This window comes from Calypte anna, chromosome 4 (assembly GCF_003957555.1).
Source record: "Calypte anna isolate BGI_N300 chromosome 4, bCalAnn1_v1.p, whole genome shotgun sequence".
NCBI lineage: Eukaryota > Metazoa > Chordata > Aves > Apodiformes > Trochilidae > Calypte > Calypte anna.
Genome location: NC_044247.1, coordinates 12,536,178 through 12,550,659, shown reverse-complemented (window position 1 = coordinate 12,550,659; position 14,482 = coordinate 12,536,178). Strand labels below are relative to the sequence as shown.

Sequence of the window (14,482 nt, the reverse complement as noted above, 5' to 3'; positions counted from 1 at the left end):
TGACATAACTGAAGTCCTCCTGTAGCCACTGTTCTTGTGCTGGAGCATGTGCCTGCCACGTGCCATGCTCAGACTAATAAATTAGGAGAAAATGTTTGAGTTTTCTCAGTTTGACTTACACACAGAAATGAAGCACTGCCTGGGTTGAAATGAATGGAGGGAGCACCATGGTGAGAGACCTGGGAAACATGTCTGGAGAAAAGGGAACTGTGTTCTGTGGAGCCCCATTCCAGGCTGTCTGCCTAAAGACTTTTAGTCTTTTAGTCTTGAAAAATTTCAAACAAGAGAGATGGTGGAGGCCTTTTCTAAATAGTTATTCAAAGCCAGACAAGGAGTGTCACCCATATTCCTCCATCCTTGGTGAGGAGGATAGGCTTGTGTTAGGCTGGATGAAGAGGAACACCTCAACTTTTAAAGACTTCTCAGTGTTGATAAAGATACACCCGCTTCTTTTAACCCCACAGCACACCTGGGGTGATTGTTGCCCTGCAGATATTTTGTTTCCATTTTCCTTTTTATTCAGGACACTTATTCCTAGATTTTCTCACATTCCCAGAGCAGAATAATCCTGGGCAACTCCTTGCTGTACACTGTTGTGGAAATTAAAGGTTGGAAAAGATTAAGAAATTCCTTAAGAACATGAGTTATAAAAATTTCTGAGGCTATAGTCTCCACATGCTTGAAGAATTTTGAAGAACTTCTTCATTTATCAGGGCTTAGATGCTTGCTGTTGGAACTGAGAAGATTCTTTTTTAAGCAGATTATTCCCTAGCAGTTTAGTATCAATTTTTCCATTGCAGTAGCTGGTCCTCACCCCTGTTATAGCTGGACCAGACAGTGATACCCACTTTAACAATTCCTCTGACTTTTTTTTGAGTCACAGACATTCTGGGCTGTAAGATAATTGCTTTAGGGAGAAGGAAATATTACTGACAGAAACAGAGTTTTTAACTCTCTTGCCTTCTGATGAGTGATGGATATCTTGTTGTTGGCAGGCAAAGTTGGACCTTTTGCTCAGGAAGCATCTGTGATTCCTGCTGCTGAAAAGGAAGCAAGACACTCCTGTAATCTGCCAATGACTCCATGCAGCCCTTCTGAACCCCCGTGGCTGTCCCTGGCCAAGAAGAAAGCCAAAGCATGGAGTGAAATGCCCCAGATTGTACAATAACAAATGACACGAGCATCCCTCCTTGTATTGCCAATAGCTGTGTTAACTCCCTTTAATCACTTCTTTACTGTGGTGATTTTTTTTTTTTTTTTGTTGAGAACTAAGAGTCTTAAGACTTTTGATCAGACTGTTGTGTGTAAATACACAATGAAGAAATGCCACCCCAGGCTGAATTTGAAGTATTTGGATGTTGAGCATTTCCTACTACCAAATGGAAGGAAGACTTGACCACTTGGTTACATCCTCACACATTTTACAGTGATGTTCTAAGAAGACATGCTTCAGGCTTTTGAAACCTTTCCCTTCCAAAAAATGTTTTTAAAGTTTCCAATGACTGTACAGTATTTTCTGCAGTGTGGCTTTGGCTCAGAAATGAGTGTATGCTACAAAATAGATGTACTGCTGGATGCTGACACATCGTGACTCATGGGCATTGATGTCATCAAACCTCTTTCCCTAATGCTCTGGGATGAGCAGTCTGACTTTGCTTCTGATTGTTAATGGATCTGTTTTGTGATAGTTGTAAGATCTGAACAGCATTGTGAGTTGGAGGAATTCTGGCTTCTGGGTGGTTTGAAGTCACAATGCTGTGGGTCTTGTGCTTTCTCATTGATGGCTGCTGGAATGGCCCAGGGACACAGACAGAACACAGACTGTTCTGTCCCATGCATCAGGAAACTGTCACACTGCCTTTTCATACATATACATTATACATACATATACATTTACTCTGCTTTTGGTTACACCTTTGGAAATCTGGTATAATTTGGACATTCTACCGAAAAAGAAAAGTCCTTTCTTTCACTGTGGCAAGTGATGCTTTCCTCTTTTGTGAGATTCCTCAGCCAATTGTCTCTTCTAAAGAGTATGTTTGGGATGGGAACTATTTCCTATCTAAAAGGAATAACAACAAATGCCACTCCATGTTTGTGTGGATATGTGTTTAGTCAGGTGTATTTAATATTTGTCATAAAAGGGGCATCTGTTTTCTTCCTTGCCTCATCAGTCTTTAACCTGTAACTCAACATCAGTCCAAGAATGTGCAGCTGGGAAAGGATTGTTCTCTCAGACCTGGCCTTGCAGTCACTTTAACAGAAAGAAGTTTTGTTATTGACTTTGAAGAAAGCAGACATTTGAAAAAGAAACTGTAAAATGATGCTAGTGGCTCAAATGGCAGTGGCACTTACTGGCCCTTTTCAGTTTTTGCAGCATTGCACATTGATGTAGTTTTTGTCTACAGTCATTGCAAAATTTGAAGGCTGACTGGAAAGTTTGTAGCTGGAAAGTTGGTTGGTGTTTTTAAGGCAAATATTATCTACTAGATAGGATTAATGGCAAAACAAAAAATTTGGCTTCAGATCAACTCAAGCAAGACTTTAATTTTCCAGTCTTCACCTTAATTTAATAAGTAGCTCTTGCTATTTGAAAACAGTTTTCATTAGAAGCTAGACTGGGATTATTTTTTTTTAATATAGGTGAAATTTTACTCAGCCAAGTAGGCTCACTGAACCTATAGATACTCTTTATTTTGTACTAACACCAGAAAGTGTAAGTTTCACACTGGCATGGTAGTCCATGCCTATTTTACGACTTGCTTTTCTCTATATTAAAAAGCATATCTTCTCTTACAAAGAACTGAAACCTTTGTATTTCTCTGGAACTTTTTGTGTAATATAAATGAGCATACTCAGCTCTGATTCCTGAAGTTTTGTACAGCTGCTGTCCCATCACAGGCTTACTGACCCTGTGTAAAACACGTGCATTTCTATATTCAGCAAACTCTCTTCTCTTTTTATTAGTGTGGATTGTAATCCTTCACCCAAAGTTCTGCAAATGATGCTACACTCTCTCTGTGTTCACTTTTCATCTTATTATTATTTCTGTCTTATCTGTTTGGTATGTATATATGTTTTGGTAATCCTTGCCTTGAAGGAACCCCTTTTGTATTCCACACCCCTATTTGGTTTATTATTAAATGCTTTTGCCAGTGATGATGATTTAATTCCTGGGAAAAGAAGAGTGATAGATGGTCCTCATTCATTAAGGCAAAATAAAGAGGGGCCTTTGGTCAATACATCCTCTATATATTGACTCTATATACACGTATCTTGTTTTGGACCTGGGACTGATCAACACAGCTGATCAGACTGAAGAACTTTTCTAAATGCAGTTATTTAAAAGTTTAAAACATCACCAAAGAGCTGATGGCTCTCCTTTTGTTCTGGAGTTATTACTCCTTCAGTACAGGGTTGTCTTGAAGACTGACATTTGTGGTTGCATGAAGCCTTGTGAATACTCATTTGGATGTGTTTTGGTATTGCTAGCCAGGGGCTGGAAAACATTGTGGAGTCTCTTTAAAAAAGAAGAAAACCACAGGAGAATCATGTGATGTTACATTTGAATTTTTCTTGCCTTCTGGATTCCTGCAATTCATGGTCTCAATTTTTTCTCTGCAAACCAAGGTTACAAAAGAGCCTGTCGAGAAAAAGTCAAAACTGAGTCTCATGTTATTACAAGAGTTTAGAAGATGGGGTTTTGAGATAAATGTTGAAATATCAGTGATTTGTTGGTACATTTTTTGGTAGTCGATAGCTCTGTAGCATGGTTTTGATTTCCTGTCATCACAGTGTAGTTTTTAGTTGTTCAGTCAGTGCAAATTACTGATATAATCTCATTTTGGATTGTTATTTCTTGACACAGTCACTTATTTTTGCAAATAAGCTGTCTTGAAGTGCAGTTCATGGCAGAATGCCAGTGTGAGATTTTATGGCTCAGAATCTTGAGCAGAGGCTCTAGAAATCTCTCCTTGAAATTCCCTGTCCCCTGTACAGCACCAGTGGTTTCAGCTGATTCTGGTGGTGCTGTGTGACAGCAGAGGGTGCTGGTGCCATCCCTGAGGAGCTCAGGAGGGTTCTCAGTGTTACAGAAAGCAGATTTCAGCCTTTATACATACACTGTTACAGTAAAGAGACTGGAGGCTTTTAATACTGCAGAGAATTAAGCATTATGCATAATGCAGAGAGGTCTGAAAGAGAGGTCTGTTCCTCTTTCTGATTTGATGGAGTGCTTGGAGCTGGGAAGTATGGAAAAAATACTTTACTTTGTTACAAGAAGCCCCTGGGAACTGATGATGCTGATTGATGGGAAAAGGCAGGATACAGGTGAATTCAGTGGGGCCATGGGGGAAGATCCATGAATGTGTCCAAAAAGAAAATTGCAGTTTGGCATTTTAACTCTGCTGCTGCCTGGCTGGAGGCTGAGCTTTGTCCCAGCCAGATGTAGGATCTGATGATTTTACAGAAGAGGTTAAAGAGGCAAGCTGTAGATTACTGAGATTCCTTTTCCTGTAACAGTGAGCTGTAAAACCTTGGGTTAGAAGAGAATCTGTTCTGTTATCATCCAGCTGGGAATCTACTTATAATTAAGTGGCTTTGGGGACAAGAGGGAATGAGTCAGTTTAAGTGAGGGGAAAAGACTCCAAAATTTCCAGAGCTCTGACAACACTTCTATGATGAGAATCTGTGTACACATCTCCTTAAATAGACCCAAAGAATAAATTCTGCAATTCAGAGATAACTGAGGATCCATATTACCATACTTAGAAGGAAAGCCTTGGAATAGTGAGGAAAGGGCAACCATATGAACAGCATTAACCATATGAACAACCAGCCCTTTTCATGTTAGAAAGAGGGAGGGAGAGCCCCTCTAATGAGTATCACATTATGTCTTTTTAAGTGCTGCAGTCTACGTATTAAATGCACTTTGTTTTGAAGTATGAGTCGAAGTAGAAGTCAGCTCAGAGAAACTGTAATTCCTGACTTTGTGCCATCTGCTGTGTTAAGTGCTTTTGAGATCAGGCCAGGAAAGGTACCAGGTTATCCTGTGAAGACACTTTAAGAGCTGCTACTGAAAGGTGATCCAGCTGAAGGATGCTGGTAATGAGAGATGTGATTAGCAGCTTAATAAATAAGGTAAACATCTCTCTGTCTTTTCCAGTAGTGTGTGTTAGCCTACCTATGTTTTTGTTAAGATGTTTATCATGGTTATAATAGTGACAAACTTGTCTTATCAACCTTCACTAAAATGTTGGCAGTGATGATGTGAAACCTCTCATATTTGAGGAATCTGAGCATCTCCTTAGGATTCTGATCTTGATTTCTTGCTTGCTGTAGTCCTTGCATTCGACTTGCAAAGCCACAGCATTTGATACAGGCTGTTGGTACAGCCCACAGCTTCACAGCTTGCTTTTCTTCTTTCTCTTTTTCTCTTTTTCTTTTTTTTTTCTTTTCCTTTTCTTTACTTTTACATTTTGGTTTTTTCCTTTTAATTTTTCCTTTTCTTTTCCTTTTTCTTTTCTCTTTTATTTCCTTTTCCTTTCTCTTTTCCTTTCTCTTTTCCTTTCTCTTTTCCTTTCTCTTTTCCTTTTTCTTTCTTCTTTTTCTTTTCCATTTCCATTTCCTTTTCCTTTTCGATTTCCTTTTTCTTTTCCTCTTTCTTTGTCTGTTTCTTCTTTTCCTTTTCCTTTGCATTTTCCTTTTCCTTTTCATTTTCCTTTTCCTCTTTTCTTTCCTATCTGTGCATGTTCAGTTTATTGAGTCCAGGACAGGTGACACTTTGTTCCCAGACCCCATAACTTACTCTGAAACTCATTAAGCAGGTGAGCACCTTGAGTGCTCTGCAGACCAAAGCCTTTGGGATGTGCTGGTCCAGCCCACAGCAGAGCAGCACTTTCACTGGGAGTGCTGAGGGATCTGGGTGTTAAAATGCAGCTTCTCAGAAGTGAGCTAAGACAAAATTCAGCAGCTTCCCTTGACTTGAGGGTCAGATTATTGACTATGAAAAAATGTGAGATGCTATTATTACTCCTATTGTGCTAGAAGTGATTAAAAACCAGCTATTCTAATAGCTGTTTATTTTTTATAGGCAGCTAAAAGGAAAAAATCTAGAGGCAGACAATCTAAATGAGATTAGCAATCAGTTCTCAGGCTGATCTATAAACCAATTTAGTCACTAATCAAGAAGGAGATATGAAAATGGCTGAGGTGGGGAAACCCAGTTTCTAAGCATTCATGCTTTTTGTTTGTGGGACCAAGCCCACTTTTTACTTAGACTCTTTTGTAGTCAGCTTTATTTTACAGAAACCCAGTGAAAAACTGACAAGTCCAAGATCACATTCCTGTCAATACTGGCAGCACTGCCTTGTTCAAAGTTCACCCCAGTCTGCTTTATTAAGATAACATTTGGTGAGTTTTCCCTGTTACAGCATTCTGCTTCCACATTTGTTTTGATTTACAGGTATTCTTCCAACAAGGAAGGGTAAGGTTGACTCCTTTAAATTTAGATGCTTTCCACATTGCTCAGGAATACGTTTCTGTGGCATTGAGGTAACATTTTCCAGATTACACAATAAGTTCATCCTAGCAACTGCAGCAATGTATGGGAAAGGGTTGAAGTCCTGGGGCTGTGTTGTGTTTCCATAGAGTTTAAATTACAGGCAGCAGCTTTTCCTAATGATGTCATTGGCACTGTTGGGAGCTAACAAAGCAGGAGGAGATGTTGCTGGCTGGCTCCTAGCAAGGCTGTTGTTCCTGATGTGCTAAATCCCTCCGTCACTGGTGACGTGGGCAAATGGAGGAAAGCAGCAGGAATTAAGGAGCTGTGGAGGGGTAATGTGCCCCAAAGGTGCAGCATTTTGCCAGTTCTGCATGTGGGATGAAATAACCTCAGTGGGCTTGGTGAGCTGTGGAAGTATGTTTTATTCATGGCAGGAGTGAATAAAGTGACTTTTCTGTCACAGCTGGATGTACAAATTGGGCTATAGCTGCATTAAACCAGAGCTGTGCTTTAAACACAAGAGGTGTTTATTCCTTTTGGATCCTGAATCATGCATGTTTCAAAGGGGAGGGATATGTATCCATTCCAGCAGAGTATTTCATTGGGAAGGGGAGTTCTGCCCAAAGATGAGAGGCTTGATCTCTACTTGCAAAACAGAACAGAGCCTCATTTTATGGTTTGGGTTGTTTTGTTTTTTTCCATTTTGACAGAACAATTCATTACATAAGCATTCTTAACATTATGATCTCTTATAAAAATAACTCTCTCCTTACTTTACATTGTTTATAAAATATGAGCTTTGGCTGTGAGAAGTAGTACATATTGTGGCTGAGTAATGAGCAGGAATACCTACGTAGATTGCATATAAAGTGCTAGAAGAATTAACATCACTCTTTGCTTGCTGCTGTTTAATAGTGTCAGCACAGGACCTGCTTCTAAAGCCCGAATTCTGCCAAGTTCTCCAGTATGGACCAGTATGGACTGGGACTTGGACTGACCACTTGTGAAAACCACATGTGACTGACCACTGTGTGAAGGCAGACTATGGGTCTAGCCCTGTTCTTGACTGTCCACAACAAAAATTACATTTGGCCCCTTTTAAGAGGTTTTCAAGCAGAATCATAGAATTGGCTGGGTTGGAAGGGACCTCTGAGATCATCAAGTCCAACCCTTGCTCCACTACCGCTGCAGTTACCAGACCATGGCACTGAGTGCCACATCCAGTCTCTTTTTAAATATCTCCAGGGACAGAGAATCCACTACTTCCCTGGGCAGCCCATTCCAATGGCTGATCACCCTCTCCGTAAAGAAATTCTTTCTAATATCCAACCTAAACCTCCCCTGGCACAACTTGAGACCCTGCCCTCGTGCAGCAGAATGTGTAGAGGAATGGCCTGACCACGCATACACAGCCCCATGTTTGAGGCACTCAGGTGTTGCTAATTACAAGGTGAGAGGTGTGAGCTTGTGTTAAGCCCACCTGTGCCCAATTAGGGTTTACCTCAGCTGCACATGAGCAAGATGGGGGCCCAGTAAAGGGGGAGCTTCTGAACACCCACTCAGCTCACTCTCGAGCAGCCAAAGGAGGAGGTCAGCTGGGTCTGGAGCAGAAGCACTGAATGAGGCTATCTGAGTCTGAAGGCAGCAAGATGGGAGCCCTGACTGTGCACCTTGGTGAGAACACCTCTCTGTCTTCGGAGCGCCGTACCCCAAGAAAGGTTTGTCTGCTTACACACTCTTGTCTTGCTGGTAGTTGCCAGGGAGCAGAGCCCGACCCCCCTCTGGATCGAGCCTTCTTTCAGGGAGTTGTAGAGAGTAATGAGGTCTCCTCTGAGCCTCCTCTTCTCCAGGCTGAACAGCCCCAGCTCCCTCAGCCCCTCCTCACAGGACTTGTGCTGGATCCCTTCACAGCCTCCTTGCCCTTCTCTGGACCCGCTCCAGCACCTCAATCTCCTTCCTGAACTGAGGGGCCCAGAACTGGACACAGAACTCAAGCTGTGGCCTCACCAGGGCTGAGTACAGGGGCAGAATCCCTTCCCTGGACCTGCTGGCCACGCTGTTCCTGATCCAGGCCAGGATGCCATTGGCCTTCTTGGCCACCTGGGCACACTGCTGGCTCATGTTCAGCTTCCTGTCAATCCAGACTCCCAGGTCCCTTTCTGCCACTCTGTGCCCAGCCTGGAGCTCCCCATGGGGTTGTCGTGGCCAAAGTGCAGGACCCGGCACTTGGCCGTGTTGAACCTCATCCCATTGGAATCATCCCAACTCTCCAGTCTGTCCAGGTCCCTCTGCAGAGCCCTCCTGCCTTCCAGCTGATCCACACTCACCCCCAGCCTAGTGTCATCTGCAAATTTACTGATGATGGACTCGATCCCCTCATCTAAATAATCAATAAAGATATTAAACAGAACTGGGCCCAACACTGATCCCTGAGGGACACCACAGCCGCCATTTTGATGCAGCCCCGTTCAGAACCACTCTCTGGGCCCGGCCCTCCAGCCAGTTCCTAACCCAGCACAGGGTGCTCCTGTCCAAGCTGCGGGCTGACAGTTTTTCAGGAGAATGCTGTGGGAGACGGTGTCAAAGGCCTTGCTGCAGTCCAAGTAGACTCCATCCACAGCCTTCCCCTCATCCACCAGTCGGGTCACCCAATCATAAAAGGAGATCAGGTTGGTCAGACAGGACCTGCCCTTCCTAACCCTGTGCTGGCTGGGTCTGATCCCTTGTCCATCCTGTAGGTGCTGTGTGATTGCCCCCAGGATGATCTGCTCCATAACCCTGCCAGGCACTGAGGTCAGGCTGATGGGCCTGGAGTTTCCTGGGTCCTCCTTTTGTCCCTTTTTGTGGATTGGCGTGACATTCCCCAACTTCCAATCATCTGGGATGTCCCCAGTGAGCCAGGACTGTTGGTAGATGATGGAGAGAGGCTTGGGAAGCTCTTCTGCCAGCTCCCTCATCATCCTTGGGTGGATCCCATCTGGTCCCATAGATTGGGGATCCAAGCAGCTCAGTAGGTCACCAACTGTTTCCTTCTATATTACAGTGGGGCTGTTCAGATTCTTGTTTCTTCTCCTAGGAAAGTGCATTTTAAAAATTTTCATAGTCAATCATGTCATGCAAATTCAAGCACTATAACCTGGAGGTTAAAATGGCACATGGTGTTGGGATAAAGCCTGGTGTTGCAATCTGGAGTCCAAACACCTCAGACGTTCAGACTTTATTGTTTTCTTTGAGTTCCTTGATGTCACTGCAGGCATGTCTTTCTCAAAGCTTGGGAATATTTGGAGGATTGTGTTTGGTTTTAAAACCCATGCAGTTTTCTATGAACTGTGATCATTCATTTTGGACTCGGTCTGCTAACACAGAGCCTCACAGAAGAATCAGCTATCAACACGTTATCAAGATTTCTACTAATAGCCCAAGCATGACACTCTGACTTTATTTAATATGATTATTTTTAATAATAAATTGTAGTAATGTTTTGGATGATATTTTTAGGTAGTGAGGCTGCTAATCAGTTTTGCAAAACTGGCATTCAGTGGGCTAGGGATTTACCTTGCTTGGAGGCAATATTAATCCCTGTCTAAAAAGATGACAGACTACCTTTATATTTCTGGGACCATCAAACTGATCTTTTTTCCTTTTTTCTTTATTTTTTCCCTTTCCTTTGTATGTGCTGTGAAGCAGACCATTACTGGTTTGGAAGAAATTGATTTATTGGAAATGGTTCATCTAAAGCATGAAAAATAGTTCTGAGGTAGGTCTTAATTTTGGCTTTCTGATGTCTTTGAATTGTTCAGTTAACAGCTGTATGCTTAGAGCACAGAAATGATCATTAAACTGATGAACCTGTGATTATTTCTTATAGCAGAAGTAGCAAAGTGCTTGTGTCTGAGGCTGGCAGGACAATTTTCTCCAGCTAGGAAGGGATGACAATAAGCACCTGGTTTCTGTTCTGGTTTCCCTGAGGAGCATGTGTGTGTGCTTCTGGTCCAAAGTCGGAGCTTTGCCTTGTTTTCAGGAGATGGCCCACTTTGCTTTTACCTGGTACCTTGTTAAACTTGCCCAAGGATATTTCTGGCTTTCACTGGCCCTCTGTAGCAGCTTCAGCATCTCTCCTGCTCTTGTGGGACCTGTAGCTCCCTGCAGGACTTGGGGATGTTGGACTTTGAGCTCTGTGAAATGGTGATGCCACACCCAGTGCCTTTGAACCAGCACTGGTGCTGACCCATCCTAGGAGCAGCCCAACCCAAACACTTCCTAAGGGACTGTGGAAAAAGTCCCTGGCAATGAAATGCTGGTTTTATTTTAGGCATTGAGATGTGTGAGTGAGGAAATTAACCTGATTAGCACATTTGGTAGAGAAATGAGCCAACGGGAAGGTTAAAATATTGATAAAAGGTAGAGCTGGTTTTTACTCAAACTGGCCTTTTAGATATGCTGTAAGAACATGCTTATATAACCTCTATATCTATTCATAAAGGTTTATGTGGGTCTATATTGAATTATGCATTTAAAATTAATCCACTGAGGCAGCCCACTGAGATGCCACTTCTCATTTAGTAACTGCATTAAGGACTGTTCCTCATTTAGGAACTGTGAGAAGCTTGCTTTGTGTTGGGGAGAGGAACTGGCCTGCCAGGTTCACACAGGGGGTTTAAAACAACCATTCCTCTGTTTCCCTCTTCCTGAGTTACCAGTAAAACTCTGTTCTTGACTTGTGTGACCCAACTCATGCAGCTTGGCTGAACCTGACAAACCCAACTGACTTGTGTCAGGTTCTTGGAAGAAATTAATAGAGATTGTCCTCAGTGTTAGGGAGCAGCTGATTCTGCTTTTGCAAGGCTGGACCCAGAGTGAAGGGAGGCACACATTAGGGTTTTATACCAGTAATTGAAGTTTATTAAGTGTCTTGTTTGTATAGTTTTCCAGTTCCACAAAAGAGTCAAGAGCCCTTCCAGATGTTTACAGAGATGTTGTTTTAAGAAATCTGAGGTGAGGCTCTTAGCTTCTCTTACCTCTGTTCTCCAAAGTGCAATTCTGCTCCTAAAATGGCTGCAAAATGGTATTGTGAGGCCCTGTGTTGTGTCTGAATTAAACTTCTTTAGCTTAAAAACAAAAGTTTACCAGTTCTGCATATTCACACTGAGATGTAAAGCACAAATTGAGATACCTACACAGCCTGTGACATTCATCACCAAAAATGATTTGGTTTGGGAATGACTGCCTTTGCTGACTCTGGGCAAACTGTCTGCTTTTGGTTATTATTCTTCTTTTATTAACATAGTGCTTTGTGGCCTTGGTCTTAAAAAAAAATATCCAAAATATCTAGCAGGCCTATCAGTTTGTGTATCTTGTCCTGTGAACTGGGCTGGTACTGCCAAAGTCTGAGGTGTCTCATTATTTAAGAAGTTGATTTTGTGAATGCTGAAATGGAGGAATTTTGCCCTCATACTGTGCCTTCTCTTCCCTACCTCCCACCACATCTGTCCCCCTGTCCACTCCACTTTTCAGACAGTCCAGAGCCACCTGGATGCTCTCCATCTCCTTGGAGTTTGTGTCTGGGGGCCTGGCTGACAGTTTGAGATTTGTAAGGAGGTGGTAGAAATCTCAAAATCATTGTTTAGGAATCAGACACCTGCTTCAAAACTTACCAGAGATGATGGACAGGCTGTATCATCTTGCAAGGGAAGCTTCTGTAGAAAGCAAGGTGAAGTAAAAATAGTTGTCAGAAGAACATTCTCTTGGTTTTGCATTCTGTCTCCATTTGCAGTCAGAAAACAGAACAACTTGTTTGCTTTGCTTCTTTATTTTTGTGTGAGAGAATTAATATTTGTGATTTACTAGGGGGAAGCTAAGTTGAAGAAAAGGATTTTTATGTAAGTGAGAAAGTGCTTAGTCCCCTGATCATTTCTATCTGCTAAGGGATTAAACTCCATAGTCTAGATACAGCTGCTATAAAAAATTTGTCCCTTGCATGTCTGACTGCTGTACTAGATGAGAGTTTCACTGCTGCAGGGTGTCATGCAGCCAGTCCCAGAGAGGACTTTGACTACCAGGGTAGACACTTTAAATGAGATTCAGTAGGTAAGGTAAATAAGATTCATATATAATGACTGTATTTTAAAATAGAACCTTGCCTTCACCAGATCTGTGACAGAAATAAGGATGATGCCCTCAGAGTTATTTAGACTTCCCTTTAATGCAACAGAGAACTGGATGTCTGATTATTTGGGGATCTGGAGTTAAATTAGAAACCAGTGAACATCTTGAGGAAAACATTATCAGTTACCAAAATAGATCAGAAACATCTTGCTTTATGTTTCATCCTTTTAAGGACCCCTTGTTGCTTTATTTGTGTTTAGATTAAAGGTAAATAACACCACAAAATTAAATGTTCGTTTTAATATGTGAAAAGCAACTGGTTGCATAACTGTCGAGTTATGAAACCTATATTTTTGTCCTCTGCATCCTGAACATCTGTGGCCTATATTTAATTGCAGTTTTCATCTTCAATTTGAAGAAACAATGTTTAGCCTGAAGACAAAAGCGATCTGGGGAGTGAAATCAGCTAAATAGTGTGCTTGAATCTCAGTTGCTAACAGAAGAAGCACTTTATATATGTTCTAATTGAGAAATTGCATTCATTTGAAAGTTTAAATACAGTGCAGAATACTCTGGTGTTCTGAGCAGAGTGAAGAATGGAAATATTAAGACATAGAGGGCTTGGAACTCAAGAGGAACAGGTGCAGAAGGACAGAAATGTGGCAGCCTGTTGTGGTATCAATTTTTAAGCAGGAATCCATGCTCGTTCCAGTAGGGAGTCCTTCTGATGAAATATTGATGAAATGGTATGATATGGCCCATGGGCAGGGAATAAGGAAATGTGGAAAGTAAAGCAAGTCAGTGCAAGCAGGGAAAAGAATATGAATTGCAGAACCAAAGGGAACAAGCTATCTCAGAAGGAATATTCCTGAAAAATCTGGAGAATGATGTAGAAGGAAGGTTATAGGTAGAGTGGTAATGTGATAAATCTCCTCACCTTTCACAGACCAGTGCTGACTATTAGACAGCTTCAGCCCAGATTTGCAGCTGCTATCTCTATTTTGCAGTTGGTCCATATAAAGGACCAGATGAGATTTCTCTTTCAGGAAACCTCTGTCTTTTTTTTTTTTTTTTCACTTGTAATTCAAATCCAAATGCTAATCTGCATTTGTGAGTCAGAAATTTCTAAGTGGAATCCTTATCATAGAGGAAGAAGTTGAAGCTTTCATGGAGAAATAAAAAGATGATGTTTGAAGGATATTCATCACAGACTTAAAATGCTGGTAGTCAAAAACTTCTGTAAAACTTCTTTGCAGTCAGTTTGCTTCCACTTGTAGCTGTTAAATTCAAGGTCTCAGAAGGCTTCCTAGCCCATGTCTGAGTTAGAAAACAAGATGTCTGCAAATGTACACTGATGAAAGCAAGACAAGTTGCACAGTTTTAGTTTTAAAACAAATTTTGTTGTTGAAGTAAATCTTAGGGTTCCCAGGTACAAGCTTGATGAGATATCTTGTGGTAAAGCTACAGTTTGCTCCAAATACAGTGAGATTTATTTCCACAGAGGTAAGGAACTCAAATCTTGAGTTTCTGCCTGCACATCTCATGAAATAGATAGGTGGCCTGTGTCTTAGGATGGGCTGCTCAGTAATGGGGGCTTGTTCAGAGCTGTGGCATTAAAGATTTACTGAACTGAAGTTAACTGAACTGAAGGTGGAAGTATTTCCATCTACTATTAAAACATAGCTTCTATTAGTTTTCTGCCTGAGACACATTAAGTATTTTATTTTGGGAGTCTTCTATCAAACCTCCACTCATTTGCCCACATTGGGTGTGTAGTTTAAAAAAGAACACAAAGAAGAAAGCCTGAAACCATCCACCACCAATACATAATGTTTGTGCAGCCAGCAGCTCCCTTCTTTAAAGGGAATGCTCGAC

The 14,482-nt window shown here is 41.7% G+C and overlaps 1 protein-coding gene across 2 annotated transcripts in view; it reads left to right on the top strand.

The window, feature by feature from the left end:
- The window catches only part of KIAA1210 (KIAA1210 ortholog), a 61,868-nt gene extending 58,625 nt beyond the window's left edge, over nt 1-3,243 (top strand). For both annotated transcript variants that reach the window (XM_030448995.1, XM_030448994.1), the window contains exon 12: nt 996-3,243. In XM_030448995.1, coding sequence (XP_030304855.1) covers nt 996-1,168 — 173 coding nt within the window. In that variant the 3' untranslated portion in view covers nt 1,169-3,243. The remainder of the gene's footprint in view (nt 1-995) is intronic.
- The last annotated feature ends 11,239 nt before the right edge of the window (nt 3,244-14,482 follow it).